The sequence below is a fragment of the Cyprinus carpio genome, chromosome B6 (genome assembly GCF_018340385.1).
Source record: "Cyprinus carpio isolate SPL01 chromosome B6, ASM1834038v1, whole genome shotgun sequence".
In the NCBI taxonomy this organism is placed as follows: Eukaryota; Metazoa; Chordata; class Actinopteri; order Cypriniformes; family Cyprinidae; genus Cyprinus; species Cyprinus carpio.
In genome coordinates this window covers 18058325-18081690 of record NC_056602.1, presented here as the reverse complement: position 1 = coordinate 18081690, position 23366 = coordinate 18058325, and the positions used below count along the sequence as shown (strand labels likewise).

General features: G+C 37.4%; 1 protein-coding gene across 1 annotated transcript in view; it reads left to right on the top strand.

Moving 5' to 3' along the window:
• LOC109105650 (zinc finger CCCH domain-containing protein 3-like) overlaps positions 1–23366 on the top strand; it is a 70031-nt gene that overhangs the window by 25196 nt on the left and 21469 nt on the right. Inside the window, exon 4 of the mRNA XM_042726008.1 lies at positions 15397–15535. Within this exon, the coding sequence (XP_042581942.1) occupies positions 15397–15535 (139 nt within the window). The remainder of the gene's footprint in view (positions 1–15396; positions 15536–23366) is intronic.

Sequence of the window (23366 nt, the reverse complement as noted above, 5' to 3'; positions counted from 1 at the left end):
TAAACTGGCAAATGGAGGTTTCAAAAAGTACTGAATAAAAGGGTGCCGTTAATTGTGGCCAAATGTGTATTAGAGAAAAATATTTATTTCATAATGATATTTCCCCCCCATTTTACATTCTTATTATCCAATGAAAGGTTGTGAATTTTTTTTAATAAAAGATCAAAAGGATTAACAATGCAGATAAATTTTCACAGCCTCCTTTGGTTATATTTTTACACAGACTACTGCAGATACATTGTTTCATATTATTGTTTTTTTATTTTTTTATAGTGTTGTTATTATTTTTGGCCATAGCTTATATATATATATATATATATGTATTTTTATTTATGTATTAGGATTTCCTTGCAAAAGTATTTAAACCCCTTCATTTTTATATATATATTTGTTTTGTTTTTTTGTTGAGTTTAGTTTTTTTTTTGTTTTTTTACCTCAGCAATCTACACTCCGTACACCATAATTGTAAAGCAAAAAAACAAGTTTTTACATCTTTGCAAATTTATATAAAAAAAAATAAATAAATAATAATAATAATAATTCCATTGCATAAGTGCTTGTAGATGTTACTAGATTTTAGGTGAAGTTAACCTATGGCAAATTCAATTGAATGGGTATGATTTGGGGCGGCAAAAATATAAATAAAAGGTAATATAATACTAATTTTAATAAAAAACAAAACAAAAACCAAGCACCGAGGTCAAAAGAACTTCTTGTAGAGCTCAGAAACAGGTATGCATCAAGTCACACATCAGTGGAAGAGTTCAGAAAAAATTCTGCTTCATTGAAGGGTCACAGAAAAATGTAGTCTCTGTTACCCTTAATGGAAGAAGTTTGAAACAACCAGGATTCCTCCTAGAGCTGGCCAAACTGAGCAACTGATGGAGAAGGGCTTTAGTTAGTGTGGTGACCAAGAGCCTAACCTGCAGTAGCTCCTACGCAGAAGTATAAATCAGCCTTAATGAAAACCCAGTCAAGAGCATTCAGAAGCTCAGACTGGGCAGTTGGTTCATCTTCCAACAGGACAGTGACCCTAAGTACACAGCAAGGTTGGCTTATAGACAACTCTGTGAATGTCCTTGAGAGGCCCAGCCACAGCCTGAGCTTGAACCCAATAAAATATTTCTGGAGAAACCTGAAAATGTGCATCTGCCCCCATCCAACCTGACAGAGCTTGAGAGGTGAAGAGATGAGGAGAAGAATGGCAGATGATTGCCAAATGCTGATAAGCAAAGCTTGTTGCATCAAACAAAAAAAGACTTGAGACTATAAAGTTGCTTCAACTAAATAATTAGTTAAGGGTATGAATACTTATGCAATGTACTTATTTCAGTTTTTATTTTTATTAAATGTATGAAGTTGTGACAATTCTGTTTTTGCTTTGTCAGTATGGTGTATGGAGTGTAGATTGATGTGGGAAAAAAAGTAATTTAAAGAAGTTTATCATAAGGCAGCAACAAAAAAAATGTGAAAAAAATTAAGGGGTATGAATTCTTTCGCAAGGTACCGTGTATATAAAAGTATATAAAAATATATATATATATATATATATATATATATATATATATATATATATATATATATATATATATATATATATATATATATATATATATATATATTTATTATATTACGCACATTATATACACATGCAATTAATACGATAACCTAAATAAAATGTAGTTGTTTTAAATAAAATAGCAAAAAATAAATAAATAAATCTGTCTTTTTAATCAGATTAAATGATGTATAATGAACAGATTAATCATTACCAAAACAATTTTTAGTTGCAGCCCTATTCTAAAACAGTTTAATGTCAGGAACAGTCTTCTTTGAACATGGTGCCTTAAAACACAGCAAGTATCAATGATTTTGAGAACCATTGATGTTTGATGTAACTGATGTCAAACTTGGTGCGACACAGAGTGAATATTTCAAACTCCAAAGAAGGACAGGCATCATTGCATTACAGGTCTCATTGGGTTCAATTGCCATAATGTACGATCCTGCTTAGTTGAAACGCAGCCCTTGACAAGACCATCTCAAGCTTCTGCCCCTCCTACTAGGTGAGTGTTTACCACAATGACACTTTCATGACCTTCTTTAAGTCACTCAGGAAGCCATCAACTCTCACAAACACAGGGTTAGTGACTGCTCGGTCACGCTCAATGCCTCACTCAGTGAGTGGAACCCAAGTTTTTTAGTCAGTCGAATGCTCAGACTTGATTGAGCATGGACAGCCAAGCACCAACTCCTTTTAGCAACACACTTATTCACACCCAGTGATTAATGATGCCCTGCAAGGAGAATGCCGGCCAGGGTTTTGTCCAGACTCTTAGGTGCCCTTGGTGGTGGACAGGTGGCTGACAGGTGAAGTGTATGTTAGAGTTAGTGAGAGCGTCTTCTGCTCTCAGTGGACATACTCACTTAACCCAGAATGCATCAGTCAAGTTTATTCGCTCTGTCACCACACAGGATGTGTACATGACACAAATGCACACATGTACGGTACCCATGTTCATTCTGTGAATAGATGTAGTTCTGTTGTCAACACATGGCATAATCACACCCTTGGATATCTAGTTATAACCTTCTGTCTGCTAAATTTGCTATCCCTATTTTTGCGTGTCTTTAAGATGCTCATGCTTCCATGTTTTTATAAACATACCTCCATCTCTCAAAAGATATACAGCTCTCAGCTGTGACGGACATGATTTCATATCCCCAGTGCTTTATTGTTTGCTGGGCCTCAGGGCACTTAACCTTCATAAGTGCCCCTGTGCAATAGACATGCCAGAAAGGTGTAACTTTTTGAATATTTGCCTCAACTGACAAGCACTTGTTTCTTCTGACCTTAGTCACAACCATGGGGCACTTCCTTGGAATGTGAATCTCATGGGACTTAATGTGATTTTACTAAATAAGGTTATAGGTCAATGACAAGTTGCTATTTTTATTTGTCTGGATCTGTTAATGTATTTAAAAATATATGAAAATTAATTTTAAAATTCATACAATAGTTCACCTATAAGTTCATCAGTGTGTGTGTGTGTGTGTGTGTGTGTGTTGTTGTTGTTTTTTTTTTTTGTTTTTTTGTTAACTTTGTTGTGAATTTTTTTTGGATTATTTTGTTATTTAGTGTAGTGTGTTCATTCATTCGTCTGTTCATTCATTTTCTTCATTTTTCATTTTGCGAACTATCGCTATTGGCAAAAATCCATGCCAATAGTTTTCCGGGTTGTGTCATACTATGCGAGAGTGGCCTTTAGAGGTGGAAATCACTAGCCCCTTTCACACTGCACGTTGGTCCCGGAAAATTGCCGGATCGCCTTCTGTGTGAACGCAAACACGTCCCGGGACTGATTCCGGGATCGATCCCCGAATTGGGGACCTAGTAACATTGCCGAGTTCAGTCCCAGAATGAGCGCTGTGTGAACAAAAGCCAGAACCAATGCCGTAAAGGGTGCATCATAATGATGACGCACGTTATCGTGCAACTCTTTTACTGGGTGTTTTGAAGGCAGATCAGTGTTCACGACAAAAAAACTATGTGCAAACTGTAATGAAGCAGAGATCAGTTAGCTCCTCACTATCCACGCTGAAGCCGAGATCGTTCACCAGCTTAAGTGAAAGTTAACGTGCCTAGCGTTTTCGACTCATACGTTTTCAAACGCACGCACATATTCCGGGAAATCACTGGCAGTGTGAAAGGGGCAAAATCTAGCGACCCGGGAACAATTGCCAGGACACATTACCAGTGTATTTTCCGGAATCGAAAGTGTGAAAGGGGCTACTGACACCTCGTGCTGTTTGTTTGGACACAGGAAGCTGTGCGCTGCACAGGGCGGGAAACTTCAGATGCAAATTAAATGCAACCGACAGAAAATCCTGCCGTGCCACAGAGCGCCATTCACATAGTTTTCCATTAAAATACACTATATTAGTCCCAAATTGTTGTTAATGTACTTAATGACTTCACCCTAGCATACCTGTCAACATTTGGGTAATTTTTTTTTATATTATATTATATTATTTTATTTTTATTCATTAATTTTATTAATTGTATTATTATTAATTTTAAAAATTATTATCAAACAATTATATTAATTTAGTAAAATAAATATATCTTAGTATATGATATCTTTAGAGTTTTATAATTCATTATCTTCTTATTGAAAAATGAAAATCCATTCTTAGCCAGCAAGTGGTGCTTTTTGCCAGGAATTTCGCCATTTCCCGTAACTGCAGTAAACAAAGCAGCCAGCACCTGATTTTGAAACTTGCAGCGCTCATATTAAATCAATTAAATAGCCTTTTGAAGTGTAAGCTATATCTCATTATACATATAATGTAATTTAGTTTTTTTTTTCACTGGAGCACCACCTGAGTCTTCTCCTCCCATCTCTACCAGTGATCATTGTTTTCTTCCCGCAGTACTACCTGCGCACAAATCAATAGCATCACTGGGCTGTAGGTTGCCAAGTTGAATGGACAAATGGGTTAAAATTTGTATGTGTCGATCATGTGAGAAAGATGCGTTTCATACAAGATCTGGCAACTGGACAACCGTAGAATTTGTGGTTGTAATTATTCATATAATAAGGTTTGTCCCATAAAAATTACGGGAGTTTTACTGGAAACGAATGTAGCAAACATATAAAATACGCCCAGTGGGATTTTATATATATATATATATATAGAACGATTAAAAATACGGGAGAAATACAGGAAAATATTTAAATTGGATGATAGTGGGATAGAATGGTAAAATACGGGAGAATCCCGGGAAAAACGGGAGGGTTGACAGGTATGCCCTAGGCTGTAAAATTGTGTGTGCTTTTTTTCAGCAAAACATTTGTCTTTCTGTGGCTTTAATAAAGTCTGTATGTTTCTTATAGAGAGCTGTAATATACAGTAGCTCGCACTTTCTCTTTCTGTTTGCTCTATTTTTTAAACACTGAACTTTAAACTCATTTATGCCACATTGTTCATTCTTGAAGTAAAGATGTAATTGGCCATCTTTAAGCATGACTGTTGAAATGAAATGGTAACACTTTACACAAGTTTTTTCTGTTAACATTAGTTAATAAATTATGAACTAACTTTAATGATCAATTGAATAATTCATATTAACATTTTTATTACTTTACAAGGTATGGTTCAGTACTTTTTTTTTTTTTAATAGTAAAGCACTATTTTGGTTTTCATTCAGTACCCATTATAAAAACTATCGGTTGATTAATCGGTCAAATCCAGTATCGGTCAACCTCTAGTTGTGTCTCTCCAAACTTAATGATATTAATGAATTGAAATGAAAATTTGTGAAATTTGTACATAAAAAGTGTGTGCACATTAGTAAAGGTTTCAAGAAAATGTCATTACTTTTTAATTGTTACAGTAAATTTTTTTGAAAATGTTACATAAAAAAAAAAACATCAAACCAACATGAATACAAATAGTACATTTGTATACATAGTAGGTTTTTAAAAATATATTTATTTTTTTCTTTATTATGAACATTCTTGTTTGTCATTGACCCTTAAACAAAAAGTGAACTCTCAGAAATGATTTATTATCAGAAATTATTATCACAGTGCAGTGCACCTTAAATGAGTACAGTATCCTTTCAAATGTATGGTTTATTGCACAGTTTTGTTTTGATAGGAGTCCAGTGCACTCAAGCTAAGGGCAAGGTCATAATGCTTTCATCTCATCTCTTATTCATGCCTTTAATGCCATAACTGGATGAAAACAGCAGTACTGAATGTAAGGAAGCCGGTGTCATTACACATTCAAGTTTTTCCTGTTTGGTCTCTAACCAACAGTGACACACAACATCATGCATGTGGAGAGGAAGCAATGCTGGAATCCCAAAGGACTAAACATTAGCAATATGGAAACATTTCCATGATGTAGGCTTTATGGTGTTGACGGCCTGTGAAAGGCTTCTAGCGTGAATCCAAAAGTAACTTAAATGTTAACACACGGTAAAATTGCAGCAGACGTGTGAATTACGACTGTCAACCTCCATTTCTGGCTTTATAAGCAGTCAGGGATGCTCAGTGCAGATCGTGTTGCTCTTATTAGTCCCAGCCATCTTGGGTCAAGTAATCAGTTGATGTAGAAGTAGGGTGAGTATTTATGTGTGTTAATGTGGTGTTGGTTTCCGTGACGATAGCATTGCACCAATGACTGATGAGGCCTGGCCTCATGGGCGACACTTGAGCCTTTCCTGATTTTGACTGGTATGGCACCACGGAGCCATCCACTGGTCCATGGTTCATGGTGAGGAGGTTCTTTTTGTACCCTCTCTCTCATCGGATCTCTCCAAAGTACATCAACAGTCTTGCTGCCCATCTTGCTATCTGTCTGTCTACATTAGCAGATCCTCTGAGCCTCAGAGGGCTCTTCTTATATTTCCGAACTTTAAAACTTCCCAAGGTCACATGTCCATGCACAAACACTTGGCTGAACAACAGGTCTCAGAGGTGGACAGAGATCTTTGTTGGCACACTTCACATAAAAGCCACAGACACGTACGTTCAGATGAGCTCTGTAGTTTGTGCCAGGATTTAAAAGAGACATCTTGGTATTTTGGGGTGGGGTGCAGTGACCTCCCTCCACTCATACACTGACTGTTCCATTTGATTCCTCCTATTCAATTTAAGGGAGCAAATGTCACCATATTATGCAGCTTTGTTAACTTGCATAGCAGATGTGATGACATTTTTAAAGGGATAGTTCACCCAAAAATGAAAATTATGTCATTAATGACTCACCCTCATGTCGTTCCAAACCCGTAAGACCTTCGTTCATCTTCAAAAACACAGTATAAGATATTTTAGATTTAGTCCGAGAGCTTTCTGTCCCTCCATTGAGAATGTATGTACGGTATACTGTCCACGTCCAGAAAGGTAATAAAAACATCTTCAAAGTAGTCCATGTGACATCAGAGGGTCCGTTAGAATTTTTTTAAGCATCGAAAATACATTTTGGTCCAAAAATATCAAAAACTACGACTTTATTCAGCATTGACTTCTCTCCCGGGTCTGTTATGAGCACGTTCACAACACTGCAGTTTAGTGATATCCGGTTCACGAACGAATCACTCGATGTAACCGGATCTTCTTGAACCAGTTCACCAAATCGAACTGAATCGTTTGAAACGGTTCGCGTCTACAATAAGCATTAATCCACAAATGACTTAAGCTGTTAACTTTTTTAACATGGCTGACACTCCCCTCTGAGTTCAAATAAACCAATATCCCGGAGTAATTCATTTACTCAAACAGTACACTGACTGAACTGCTGTGAAGAGAGAACTGAAGATGAACACCGAGCCGAGCCAGATAACGAACGAAACATTGACTCGTTCTCAAGTCAAGAACCAGTTGAATCGGTTTTCGGATCACCGGTAGTTATGGGAAGTTCTGTTCTTTTCCGCGAACCGGTTCTTTTGGACAGTTTGATTCAATAAACCGGTTGCCGAAAACGGTTTACCAGTTCTTTTGCGCTCGACGTAATGACTTCATTGGCGATGATTGCCCTTGATTCAAGCCTTCGGTTTACCCGCGCTCATAACATTAGCACAGAATCAGTTCAGAATCAAATCACCAAAAAAGAACCAGTTCGGTTCAGATGCGCTGTGTGTCAGTCTGAATCACGCATGCGCGGTATCATCAGCTCCTCGGTTCTCGAACCGGACGCGTCGGACAGAAACGGTTCTTGACTCGAGAACGAGTCAATGTTTCGTTCGTTATCTGGCTCGGCTCGGTGTTCATCTTCAGTTCTCTCTTCACAGCAGTTCAGTCAGTCAAGAAGATCCGGTTACATCGAGTGATTCGTTCGCGAACCGGATATCACTAAACTGCAGTGTTGTGAACGCGCTCACAACAGACCCGGGGAGAGAAGTCAATGCTGAATAAAGTCGTAGTTTTGATATTTTTGGACCAAAATGTATTTTCGATGCTTCAAAAAATTCTAACGGACCCTCTGATGTCACATGGACTACTTTGAAGATGTTTTTATTACCTTTCTGGACGTGGACAGTATACCGTACATACATTCTCAATGGAGGGACAGAAAGCTCTCGGGACTAAATCTAAAATATCTTAATTTTGTGTTCCGAAGGTGAACAGAGGTCTTACGGGTTTGGAACGACATGAGGGTGAGTCATTAATGACATAATTTTCATTTTTGGGTGAACTATCCCTTTAATTAGGCCTACAGTGCACCTAAGGTCACTTCTTGCTAGGGCTTGATATCGAGTGTGATACTTTTCAGGCACCGACCGAATTGCATTAGTACCATTGAGTATTGAAAAATGTGAGCCAATAAGCATGCAACATGCTTGATGTGCCTGAATCAAGTGCTTGTGATTGGCTCTGATGTGGCATCAAGGAAAAACACTAGTTTGCAGCGGTTATGCGCAGAGACATGGCTCACACTTGAGGCTATAGTGTGTAGATGTAAGGCTACATTTACACTAGTGTGTTTTAAAATGAAAATGAGCCTGGCATTTCCACTGGGTTTCAGAAAAGATCTCCATCCACACTACATGACGGAAAACACGTTTTGCATAACCATTCATGCACACTGTAGCATCATGCTACAAAAGACAATTTATAAGATTTATGCTACGCTTTTACTCAAAACTCACTATGAACCACAGTTGAGTGTTTGTAATAACTTCCGATTGCGATCTAATGTGTGTTTTGGCCATATAATGTTGTTGAAATGTGCTATTTGTAGCCCTTTATATCAAGCTAATCGCTACACCTGCTTAGCATTTGTCATATATAACCCTGTATTGTTATGAAAATAGGCATAATCTCACGAAAATCGCATACAAATCATATACTGTCATAATTGTGTTTATTAGCTTCATGTTTCATCCATGGAAATGTTTAACTGAACACGGAAGTGAAATGGACATTCATGATTTGAAGAGACAGGGCGGGTTTTGAACGTGTACTATGATTGACGTATGAACAGCGAACAAACTTCCTCATTCAGTCAGGACAGTGATCGTGGAAGAGAAAACACACGCAGACAGCGCTAAAGGCAGCTAATGCTCATCAATAAATCAGTGAAAAATTAATAGAAATGAGTTCTGTCTGAGCTATGTGTTTTAAAATGAACACACACCAGTGTAAACTTACCCTTAAAGTTGTGGAAACTGATTTGAATTTTATTAAAACTATTTGCACTGATTTATTGTGTTAGCTACATTTTGTCCCTTTATGCTTTTTTGTTCTTTGGTGCAGTGGCTCAGGAGATGAGTCTTTAAGTCTTTAAGTAATGTGCAGTGTTGGGAATCGAAAATCGATTCCAATTTCAGAATCGGATACTTGAGGTCAGGAATCGGATACTTGTTATAAAATTAAAAACACTTTTTCTCCCATCTGTGAAGACCTGACCTAGCGATCTGCCAGGACCTGGCTAGCTAATCTAAGCACTCCAAAGTTTGTCTACACTTGCAGTCAGAATCCAAAAAAGCTAAGTATAAACAGCAGCTGTCATTTAAATGAATGAAACAGCTTCACAGTATGTTCAACCACGCTTATCATTGTTTCTGTAACAAAGATTCAAATAATCTGAAGTACTGGGATAAAAGTTTATAGTTCGGATATAAACTCTGATGTGTACGGTAGTGTTCAAAATAGAGTAAATCACCTTTTGAAAACACTGATTCGTTCAGTAATGAAACAAGTAAATCTTTGAGTGAGTCATTGAATCACTCATTCAGAAATTACATCTGATTTTGTTTAGTTGCCTGCTTTTCTTCAGAATCGTGAGAGAACCAGAATCTATTATTTAACAATAACATTTCCAGTTTAAAAGGTTGATGAAATCCAGTGTTAAAATTGCATTATACTGTATATGATTAAATAAACATCCATACCTAACAGTGATTATATATATATATAGTCCAGAATCATGTAGCTCTATTTTGCACCCAAGCAGCTCTTAAATAAGTCCATAAGTTTTTATGTAACCTGCTGATTTTTGTTCATGGTATTCATCTGCGACTAAATTTTTTCCAAAAAATGACAGAATAAATACGTTTGATATCACTTTTTTTAATCACATTGGAATAGAAACTTGGAGTTGAAAAGAATCAGAATATGCAGAATCGGAATTAAAATTGATAAAATTCAAACAATACTCAACTCATGTGTAATGTAGTCTTGTTAAAACAGATTTCATAAAACTGAAAAAAGTTTCAAAAAAGTATTGTTCAGGAACTAATATCGAAGTCAAGGTTTCAGTATTGAAGGTATTGATATCAATGTTTTTGAATGACACACAATGTTTTCCCATCAGTTAAACTGTAAGACCCATGTGTACTTAACTATGCTACCTTAACACTAGTTTGATAGCGGTGTTAAGTGTTGCTGGTTTACTGGAGAAGCATTTAATGGCAGCTGTGCCGTCCCACTGGGAATCAGAGGATGAGCCCCTGGGGGATTGCTGCAGAAGCAGGAGGGGTATCTCTCGCTGTCAATAATGAGATTAATGATGTGACAGAGATGGAACGGTGGAGAATCGGACTGCTGTTAAACGGAATTAGTTGTCAAATTTGGAGACGGGATCAGAGAGCATGAGATGACATGGCTTGATAATCCTTAAGAGGATGCAGGGTGTCACTGCTGCCCTGTCATAACATTGATGAGGAGCGCAGGGAACATTCCAGAAAGTGTGAAATAAATACTATAGCAGTTGTCACACTGAGTATATCCATTTCAGTTCCAGAGAACTTGTAAGGACAAGTGGTGCAACTTGAATGCCTGTACTTCCTTCTGTTTCTGTCTTCCTTCCTTTCCCCAGCTTTCTCCCTTCATGTCCTTTTTTTAAACATTTATTTTTGGCATTTTTGCCTTTATTTGGACAGGACAGTTTAGAGAGTTGAGAGAAAGTGAATGAGGAAAGAGAGAAGGGGACGGGATTGAAAAGGACCACAAGCCAGGACTTGAACTTTGGTCGGCAGAAGAACAACTGCGCTACCTGTCGGAATGCTGACCATAAGCCTGCTGGGTCTGACTCTTCCCTTCTTTCCTTTTATTCTTCCTTTCTCTCCTTCCTTTCCAAATGACATTTTCCTTACTTCCTTACTTTCATCCTTCCTTCTGTCCTGTGAAAACATCATGCTTTAGGAAAGGAAAGGACATGATGTGTGGCCAAGTATGGTGCCATACTCAGAATTTGTGCTCTGCATTTCACCCATCCAAGTCCACACACACACAGCAGTGAGTAGTGAACAAACACCCAGAGGCACACACCAGTGGGCAGCCATTTATGCTGTGGGGTCCAGGGAGCAGCTGGGGGTCTCCTCAATTTTGGTACTGAAGGTGGAAGAGAGCCCTGTACATTCTTACCTACAATTCCTGTATGTACCAAGACTCAAACCTGCAACCTTTGGGTTGCAAGTCCGACTCTCTAACCATTAGGCCACGACTGCCCCTGAAAAATGTGCCACATGTTATGTGCCACAATGGATTCAAACCCACGACCTTGAAGTTTCGGGGCCAGCAGAGTGTGCCACTCTGTCGGTGCAGAGTACTTTAAATACCTTTCTTCTTTCCTATCCTCTTTCTTTCCTCCTTTTCATTCCTTAAATCATTTCTTTCCTTCCTTCCTACCCACTTGCCTTCTTACCTTAATTTCTTTACTTTTTTATATATTCATTCATTCCTTTCCCTCTCTTCTTCTCTCAGTCCTTTCCTCATTTTTTGCCACATGCCATGCACTGTAATATGTTTTATATTAAATATTGAAATTTCAAATGAAAATACCAACATGATTGTTTTAGAAAGTATGCATTCATATGTGTTAATCACTAGATTTTCGCTGGAGGAAACAGCTGTGGTGTGATGAGCAGTAAACGCAGCGAAAACTTTACAGTAGATGGGAAACCAATTGCTCCCTTGTGGCCTTTTGTAAACTGTATTTATGACAAGGACTGCACAGATATAGATATTATAACAATCTATTGATCACACCTTGTGTCCTCTGTTTCTGTTTGAGTTTGCTTGTGCTGCTCCGCCACAGTCTGCGGCTTGAAGAGCGCACTGAAAGACAGGGAGGAGACGAAGTCTTCCGCCATTTTCATATGAAATTTTAAGAGGACTGACTCTGAGGCGATCACAAATTTGTGTACAGTTTATGGAGCTAATCACTATACACTCACTAAAAATGGCCTAGCGATGCTCATGCTCCTTACATCCATTTCAGAGAACCAGGACAAATATTTCAATTGATCGCTCAGGCATTACTTGGCACCGAAATGAGGCACAGAAATCTGCGTTCTGAATCGGTTCTAGTACATACCGCACGGTTACATAGGTACTGGTGCCATATTAGCACCGGGTTTCGGTACCCAACCCTACTCTTATGTAGCTTTGTAGTCCTATTTTATGTCATGTACAACACATCTTAAAAACAGACTAACAGCTGAGCTGGACTAACTGGCCACTAAATTGGTGCCAATCATATCATATATTCCAAGATCTCCTCTGAATTGTTTATTTAGTTGTGCTTTTCCAAAAAGCTTTTCCTTTTAATGTTAACGTCACCACTCACTTATCCCAAGCTCCCCAGCATAAAGTCCAGAGAGTAGACAGAAAAATAACATAGGAACCTGTCAGAAAAATGAGTCTGTGTATGTGACAGAGAGGGATAGATAAAGGTGTGAGCTCGCAGTGCTGAAGCCGAAGTGAGTTGAGTAAATAATCGGCCGTCTGAGGAGCCGCGGGTGCGGGGCTGGCGTGTCAGCAGGCGATGGATGAGTCCCCAGGCCTGATTGTAAAGCCCAGCAGGTTGTGTTGGTTGAGTGAGTCTGTGCCGAGTGGAGTCTCAATCTTCCCTCTAATAGGCCACTGACAGGCCTTTACCACACACATATACACACACTTGCGAGTACACACATCAATAAAAGTGTCCTGACAGGGACCACAGCCTCAGCTTTGGTACCTAGCACAGTACTACACTAAACTGGTTGCACACACGCACACAAAGACACGGGTGGCATCAATTCTGTGGCGCTATCATTAAACAATAGGTAAGGTGGAACAATACAGCGAAGTGCGTAGTATACGGCTGGCTGTGTAAGACACAAGCTCTCTGACAAGCCATATTTGTCATCCGCTGGGACACAGGCAGGTCCGACATCTGCGGTACAGATGAGAGGAGTGTGAAAAAGTGACTTTGAGCCAGACAACTAATCTCGCAGCCTCACATACTCGACCCCTTGTCACAGGCCCACACACAAGTGTGTTTGCTCCCTCGCTTATGCAGTCTGGTCATACACTCCACAGCTCAAACACTCCATCACATAAAGCACACATAAACCCTCATAAAGGGTGCTCTGTATTACACAGAGTAGTACAGTCGGACACGTCCCTCCACTGTGTGCCTTACTGGGCCAAGATTTGATCATTGGTAAATGTTTGTCGAAGATGAATTCCCCGGCTGATACTGAGGGGTGTGTGCGTGTATGGGTCCAATGATAAATGGAGAAGGGTGCCCTAGAGTAGAAGACGGGGAAAAATAGGAGGAGGAAGGTTTTCTATTGTGACAGGAAATGTGAGTTTCTTTTATAACATTATGGAATGGCCAATCAAACACACCTTGGAAAAAGTAGCTGTTCAGATAACCAGGGAGAGGCGTATTACCAAAACAATACATTTGTATTTGCTTTTATTTACTCTTTACTTATTTTGCTTCATTCACATTTTCTTTCTTTCTTTTTCTTTATCCAGTTTTCATGCTTTCTGTCATGCTTATTGTTCCTTTCTTTTTTCTCTTTCTTTCTCTCTTTCTTTCTTTCTTTCTTTCTTTCTTTCTTTCTTTCCCACCTTTCTTTCTTTCTTTCTTTCTTTGCCTTCTACTTCAGTTTTCTTCCTTTCTTTCTTTATTTGTTTTTCTTATTTTCTTCCTTCCTTCCATTCTTTTCTTTCCTAATTTATTTTATTATTATTCAGTCCTATCATTCATTCCCGTCATTTTTCTTTCTTCCTGCTTCACTCTTTTTCTCTTTCTTTCTTTCTTTCTTTCTTTCTTTCTTTCTTTCTTTCTTTCTTTGCAATAAATGGTTTTAATCCATTTAGTGAAATCACTGTTGAATGTTAGAGAAGCGCAACTAAGAATTTACTCTTGCCAAATCTTTGCTGCCTATAGTTAGTTTAAACGGAACTACCATCTGCTTACAAATACAACCTTTTCATAAACAGCTGTAAATGGTTTATTAAAATGCATTTTCAGCCAAAGCCTTTCTGCTCTATATTTTTCCTCCACTAACCCTCTCTGATTTTCTTAAGATCTTTAAGTAATTCCATTCTCCCGTTGGCTTGTCTAACATGCTAAATCGTAGCTGCTGGGAATAAATCTTTGGGGTTTTTAGCTCTGGTGTACAGCGTCAACGAGCGAAAGCTGCCATGCCGAGTCCATCTTTTACTCAGCCCGTATGCATGCATGTCACTTCAGCCCAGCCACTCATAAAGCAACATGATGGATAAATGAATACAGAAAGAAATAAATAAAAGCCACACTTATTCTCTCCCGCACATCCTTTCCTCCGCCTTTCTGATGGATCTGTGAAATGATATAAGGAATAAGACTTAGAGGGAGAGCGAATGAAGGGGCTGGGGTGGAGAGACAGATATGATTTATTAGGCTGATAAAAATTCAGCCTTTGTTATTCAGTCATTTTTCCATGTGCAGCTTATTAAGGAGCGCACCTGCCAGAGAAAGAGTTTGTGTGCGCCAGTGGGTGTATGTCTAAATGTGTGTGTCCCGTGGAGTAGGAAGACTCAGACCTCACAGAGCCAGTTCAGATGACACCCTCTGTGTTCAGTGCTGTGTTTTCCTGTCTAGCAATGGCTCCCTTTAGACCCGACAGTAATACCATGAGTTTTCAGTGATCAAATCACAATCGATAACACTTAACCACATTAAAAGTCAAGGGTAATTGCACCCAAGACACATTGTGACTGAATCACTGAAACCACAAAATATTTTTTAATCAGTCAAAATGATGGAAAGAATTTCTATCAATATTGTAAATAACATAACTTCTATATAAACCCCATTGTCCATTTTGCAAATGCAAGATACAAAACACGTTTATACTAAGTGTAAAAGTGCCAGATGATCATGTTTGTTTGTGTGTGTGTGTGTGTGTGTGTGTGTGTGTGTGTGTGTGTGTGTGTGCGCGTGCGTGCGTGTGCGGGCATGTGTGTGTGTGTGAACAGTATATCTATCTCTAGAGTTTATGCAAACCAAATAATGACTTAGTTATAGCTCAAGCGGGCATCATTAGGTGATTAAGCTTTATTGATCAGTGAAGTGACATGTCAACCATTAATTAACTTCTGTGATTTGTCTGTTCCTTTGCAGGACCCTTATCTTCGTCATTGCGAAGCCCGGCATTGCATAGGGTCATCAAAACACGCTACAAGATTGACACACGTAGAGCCCACACAGTCCAGCACAACCATGATCTTTCCTACAGGGTCAAGAGAGTGCATTCTGCCAGGTAAGTGATGGGTGCTTTTCTGGTGGAGGTGGAAATGACCAGCACTAAATCCACTTCCTGTTTGTCTCCGCCTCAAGAAAGCTAATTTCAATGGCTTTATTCTGTCATAAATTGTGCGTTTGCATGTGTGCATGCATCCCGCTCACAATCTTAGCCCGGCACAACCAATTACCAGCCTGATTAAAACCTCTCTGTTGACATTCAGTGTTTTTATCAGTGTCTCAGTGCCTAATAAAACATTAAATAACGGCCTGGCCCTTAATAACGCCACATAGAACCATAACTAACTGCCTCATCACCGCTGATAATGACAGAGAGAAGGTGCCGCTCGTCATGGTAATCTATTACTGGAACCATAATATTACACCATAAAGATGTTCTACGGGATGGCCCACATGCTCGCATGGACATGAGGGAAGTCACTGAGACAGAAGCTTTTTATGGTGCCTTGAAACAGTTTGTTTTATATGACATTAAATTTTTTTTTGTAACGGGCAATTCACACAAAACCTGTTTTTGCATTTAAAAACGTCAGACACTGGTAAGTGGAATGAAAAAACAAATAAACATTAAATGTTTTTTTTTTCTCTCTCTCTATCCTTAAGAAGTAGTTGTACTTTTAACTTGTGCTGTGTTTTTAGATCACTCATATGCCAGCCTGGTTTCATTGTTTATACGTACATATTAGTACATGATGTTTACAAGGACAAAATGTACATTTGTGTACGTTTTTATTGCTGCTGAAATTGTAATCTGATGTATTACAACATTTAAAAATAAAATTTGCTATGTATTTTAGCTAAAAAACTACAAAAAAATATGTATTAATCTTTTATATGAAGATATTCCGTCAGTATTGTATGTTTAGATGCTGTATTGTATGTTTCAGTGTCTGTGAAAACGTAAGTAAAGGTACGTTTTGTAGAACCACATTTTACGTAAAATGCATAAAAATTCTCATGAGATCACAAAACCATTTTTTATTTTTTTTCAATTGACTACACTACTTTTAGATTGTTTACCCTTGAGCTTAACGGTCAAAGACATATTCTAGCACATTTTTAGATGGGTAAACAATCTAAAAGTAGTGCAGTCAATTGAAAAAAAAAAAAAAAATGATTTTGTGTGAACGACCCCTAAGTGATATGCAAAAAACAGATCAACAGAAGGTTGTGTTTATGTTTCAATGACAGTTAACAGCTTTCCCTGTTAATTCTGCAGCCTAGCAGCATACGTATGCCCCAGACAATGTTGATACAATGGTGTTAGTGCAAGAGGCAGGGGTTGAGATTCAAATGACAAACAACTTTTTTTCCCCTTATGCACCGCCAGTTGGTGTGCAAAAGAGAATGGCTGTTGCACAATATGAGACGTCTAGTTCCCCAGTGTGGTTTTAAAGCAAAATTAAGAGAGGTTGGAATGCTTCTAAATTGTAAATGCTTATAGAAAGACAGAGAGAAGGAAGAGGGGTCACTGCTGTGTCTGTATGGCATTAGCTTTAGTCTGATAGGAGGCCACTGAGAAATCCTATTCACTTAAGGGTGTAAATGAAGCACTCATGCATATGGGTGTAAATTTTTTATTCCCCCTCTTATCTACAGAGTTAAAATGATCTTCATAAATCCCCCTGCTGTGTGGGCCTGGCTTAGCCATGTATAAAAAAAGAGTGTGGATTAAAGGTGTTATATGTTAAGAAGGGTGCCACATTAAACAAAATAACCTTCTCTTTTATCTGTCTTGCTCTCTTTTACTGGCTTGCTGGTCTTTTCTGCCTTAGTGAGGATTGTTTTACACTGCCTTGAGTGGATAGCGCTTAACAAAATCACTTATTTTTGGTCATTTCAAGCAGGTTTGGTGCATGATATCACTTTGAGTATCTGATTGGCTGCTTAAGCAGCTGTAACTTTGGATAGAGAGGAAGTTGGGGTAGCTGATCTGTTTATGTCCGTTGGTTTTAAATCTAGTAATGTGGTTATCCCTGTTCATATCATATGAGCTTATAATAGTTTCATTGTGTGTTTATCTTAGCCTTTTTTGCTACTTTTGCTCGTTGTTCGCATTTAGGATGGGCATGTTTCCTTAGATATAATCAAACCATGAAAATATGTATATATTTTTACTTAAACATATGTTTTTGAATTTTACATAGCAAGGAAGCATAATGATATGCCTGATTTAGTAAAACTCCTGGTATATGTAGTCATCACGTGGCGGTTGAGAACATTTTGGTCGACAGACATGTAACAGCTGCTCTTGAAATAGATGATTAATAGGTCTCATCTGAGCTCATTACTGAAGAGATGCTGACATTTTGACCTCAGTGGCCTGCACACAAGTATTCAACACTGTTTATGTATAGTTTGATTAGATTTGTGTGTGTGTGTGTGTGTGTGTGTGTGTGTGTGTGTGTGTGTGTGTGTGTGTTCTAGCTCTTTTCATCTGTAATTTATTCTGATTGCTTTGTGGAACAGTTACTAAAACTTTTTATTATTTATAGTGGTGTCCAAAATTATTAGAACACTAGCCAGTTATTTCTATATTTTGCTGTAGTGTGTCAGTAGGAAATATCATTTTACATTTCCAGAAATTCATTTTGCCATTAATTGTAATTATCCAGTGAGATTTTTGTCTGGCAACAGCCAGTGCAGTTCAATTTGTTTTATTTTATTCATTTTCAAATGTACAAATGTTTGTGTATTCTCTTTCTAAAAGGTGATTAAAAAATACACTGTTCACTTTTTATGTCCCCAGATTTTGCCCTAAAATCTCAAATATTATTTGTTACCAACTAAAATATGTGGTATTATGCAACATGGACATAGGAATCTAAAGTGTTACTGATTTTTGCAAATTTGTGTGCAGCTCAGTGATACTTGATTCATGTGATTTAGATTTGCTAGGGCAGTGCTCTTTGATTTTTAATGGATTAGCGAGTGCGTGTTTGTGGGGCTTCATTTGTGTAATGCAGATTTTGTGAGACGCGTGCTTGGCTTCAGACTGCCTTTGAGCTGTGGTGACTTACCCCCATTCATTTAGCTGCCTGCAATAAATATTGATTCATCAAGGGATTTTCAATTTGAACCTCTGTGACGCATTGTGAAATATTACAAGAGAGAGGGAAATGAGAAAGAGAGAAAGGTAGTGTGGGGGGAGAGGAGATGAGGGAAGATTTTTAACGATCCATCTCTCTTTCATTCATTCATTTGTTGGTGATGCTTATTTTTAGAGTATTTTAGAGTATGGCCATCTGCCACATTCTTATTATATTTAAACATTTGGCAGACATTACATTTAAGCTTTTGTCTGAAGTGACTTATGGTGCATTCAAGATATGCTTTTTACCAGTGCATGCACTTCCTGAGAATCGAACCTGAAATGGTTTCACTGTGCTATAAAGAACGGATGCACAACATGCATAAAAAAGCCACAATGCCAAGAGTCTCAGCATATTAGTTAGTTAGGAAACACACACAGATGGCCGATCACAGTCTACTACCCAAGAGCTCAAGCAGAAGAAGCGCAGAGCCCCTCTCCGTCTCACACTTGAGCAGACAGACGCGGGGCTTTTTAGCCCCTCACCCTTCCGTGCAGTGACCCGGCGTCCGCGCAGCGAGCTGGAGAGCGGTGGGAGTGTGTAGTCAGCAGTGCGGCTGTGTCTGGTGATTGAGTGTTCGAGGGGACTGGGTGGGGGAGGAAAGGCCCTCGTAAATCCCCGGCAGGCAGCAGAAAGTAGTTATTTTTTATACATTAACTACATTAATAGTAGCAGGAGTTGAATTAAGAAAGCCGTAAAGCATGGACGCCTGGGCATAAATTACACAAGTCCATGCACACACACACACATGCGTACACACGCATACAAACTGCCTCCTCCCGTTGCATGCTCTCCGTTTTGTTCTTTCTTTTCTAGATTTTCTCATTTATTACTGTGCATGTAGAGTTTGTCTTTTTGTTCTTGGACTTGGTTTGCCAAACCACCTCTTAAGATCATCTCTTATTTCTCTTGATATTTTAAACATGAATATGAATTTATTTATATTATTAATATTGACATTAATAATGATTTATATAATTTTATCAATATTCATATATTATTTGAATTAATAAAATGTGCATTAAAACAAAATATTTCTGATATTGATATTTCTTCTCATCATAAATAATAATTTTATGTTATTAAATCGACAGTTTATATTAATAATGATTCTAATAATATTATCAATATCAGTATAATTAATTCATACTGTATTATTGAAATTAATTCAAATGTACGTTAAAATACTTGGTTAATTATACAGAATTATTGTATCGTATGTATGCATGTAATGTAGTGTATCACCCAGGCTGTATTCATTTAAGCAAAAAGAAAAAAAATGGAATGTAAAAAATAAATATTGTGAAATATTATTAAAATTTAAAATAACAGTTTTCTATTTTAATTATTTTTTAAAATAATAATTAATAATTCATTTAAATATAATACCTGTGATAATATCTCTTGATTACAGTTTTTAATAATATATTATTTTATTAGTAGTAATTGTTGATAATGATTCATATAATATTAGAAACATTTACATATTACATGATTGAAGTTAATTAATAACTGCACATTCAAATACTTTGTTAATACTTGATTAATTAAACTCAATTAATTTGTTACTATTATATTCAGCAATATATCTGTTTTTAAAATTTTAAATAATAGTACAGCAATAGCAATAGACTTTTAATCAAAGCAACCATAATTAAAATCTTAATTAATATTTCACTCTAGCTTTCATTTCACATTCATACATTTACTGTACTGTGTATTAAGCCAGATTTCTTGCTGCTGTTGCTGCTGAACTCTAACACTGTTCATGTCGGAGAAACAACAAAAAACAATCATAATCTTCACCTTTTATTTTCTTTGGTCGACGCACTCTCACGCGTGCGGTCATGCACTCTCTCAGTGTGGGTGGAGGTTTAGTGCTCTGGTATTGATCAGCACAGGATATGCTGCAGCACTGCTTCCCCTCTTCTCTCCCCTTCAACAACAAGAGAGGTGAATTGAGAATGCTGAAGGACAAGGTAGAGCAATAGAGCTTAAGAGTTCAGGAGTTAACACTCATAAATGTTTGACTGGTAATACAGTGTTGAGATATAATGTTTTATGAGATATAAAACAGAGCATGAGCCTGGAAATGTTGAAAATTATGACCTGGGTGTAAATACCCTATATATATATGTGTGTGTGTGTGTGTGTGTGTGTGTGTGTGTGTGTGTGTATATATAAACACACACACACACACACACAATGGTTTTTATACTTTACAAACTGTATGTGCTATCGCCCTACACTTACCCTACACCTAACCCTACATGAAACTTTGTGCATTTTTACTTTCTCAAAAAAAAAAAAAAAAAAAAAAAAAATAAATAAATAACTCATTCTGTATGGTTTATAAGCGTTTTGAAAAATGGGGACATGGGTTATGTCCTCATAAGCCACCCTCTCCTTGTACTACCTGTGTCATACCCATGCCATTATACAAAGTTGTGTCCTGATATGTCACACACACACACACACACACACACATATATATATATACACACACACACACATTACCGTTCAAAAGTTTGGGGTTGGTTTTCTTTGTGTGTGTTTATTTGTATATGTATTATTTAAATAAATATTAAATAAGAAATATTGTGAAATATCATAATTTAAAGTAACAGTTTTCTATTTTAATAAATTGTAAAATGTAATTTGTTCCTTTATTTAATATTAACTATTTACTTAATTTTTTTTTTTGAAAACCGTGATACACTTTTTAAAGGATTTATTAATAAATAGAAAGAGCGACATTTATTTATAATAAACAAATTAGAAGACACACACACACACACACACACACATATATATATATATATATATATATAGCTGTGTAAATGTCTTCCCTCAATTATTTTTTTCATCATTTTAATGCAGATTTTTTTTTTATAAGAGTATTCATTTCTCTAAAAAATAATAATAATAATGAAAATACCTTACTGACCACAGACTTGTGTACAGTAGTGTAATTAAGAAAATTTACATTTAGTTCAAAATGTTAGTTCAAGAGCATTTATTGTCAGGCCAATCTGAAACATGCCACGTGCCTGGTATAATAAGCAAAAATACCCACCACTGCAAAAAATAGCCACATTTGGCTGGTGGCAAGTGTTAATTTCCCACCCTGATGACAACTGTCTAATTTACCTCATGTCATCTGTTCCTCAGTCGTCTCCCCTTTCATTTTTTCATCTTTTGCCCACTTGTCTACCCTTGAGCTGTGGATTTCTTCAAATGATTTAAATGTTTTCCCTCTCTAATAGTCTTTAATACGATTATCACTTAAGTTTCCTTCATTATCTACTTTGCTACAAGCAAAATCTCATTTACACAAGGAAAATTGGTTAAGTGAAACCAGCTAGCTCATTTCAAGGGTAACTCTTTTTGTCTATTCTTCAGGATGAGGCTTACTAATGCTTTCTCTGCAGCCAAATAGACAAAGACAAGCATTATTGTGAATGCCCGTGCGGCCTGTGAATTCCTCCCCGTCACCAAAAACAAAAGTCACATCGTTAATCACCCTGCCGGAGTGCTGATTCGCTCTCTCCTTCATCTGCGCTCATCCTGCGGTCGAAACACAACAAGACACACATATATACATGCATGCTCTCATGTGAGAATGCAGAATAGTTTGCATGATCGAAAGCAGCCGGTGACTGTGGCTAACTTTTCTGAGTAGAACTTTTTTCAATTAAGAGGTTTTAACTCATACTAATTGTTTGGCCGACATATGCATTCTTTCCCGACCATCACATGCACCAGCACTGATGTGTTTTTGTCTTGACACAGGTGTAAGTCCCCCGTGCTCATCCTTGCTGATGGTTGCTTACCGTGCCCCCTAAATATGCCACATACTAGCAAAAAAAAAGAGATTTGTGTCTAGTGGGAGTGATAAAAATCATGATGCCTCAGAGATGTTTGCTGTAAAAGCGTTTATTTTGACAGAATGAATTAAAGGGACAAAAACACAGATTCGCTCCGGCCCCTTGAGGGATGGGTCATCATCAGCATATTCAGTTCATCTTTGCATTTCATGCATCCTTAACGTGAGCACAATATAACCAAGCAAAAAATTATTTATTTTTAAACTAAAAATATATTTTTTTAGGCTCTTAGCTGTTGTTTTAAAATTGTCCCAAGGAACAATACTTTGATTTATCAATTTGAATTTGTCTGTTACATGCGTTAAATTATTCAAGGCAACTACACATTTCTTGAGTAGCAAATGGCTTTTGTTGTGTTACAAATGCAACTTTTTTTCATGTATAGTGCACTTGACTTCATAGTATAGTGTATATAGGTTAGTGTTGTCAAAAGTACCAACCGCGATACTAATCAGTAATGAAATTTTAAAAACGTCCATTTCCCGCTAACATTTGAATGCTGTTTAGCAGATTCTTAAATGCAGCTGATTGGCTATCGTGATTACGCACTTAACAAATATGACTGTGATTGGCTACAATGATCATCGTTTCACGCTCTTTGCCGAGCGCTCACATAGAAGCAGACGGGAGTGTTTGAAAGCCGCGGCGTATATATCTGCACATAGACGGATCCACTGATAGATCTACAAAGTGTGTGTGTGTGTGTATGTATATATATATATATATATATATATATATATATATATATATAATATATGAAGTGAAAAGTGAAAGTGAAAGTGACGTGACATACAGCCAAGTATGGTGTCCCATACTCGGAATTCGTGCTCTGCTTTTAACCCATCCAAAG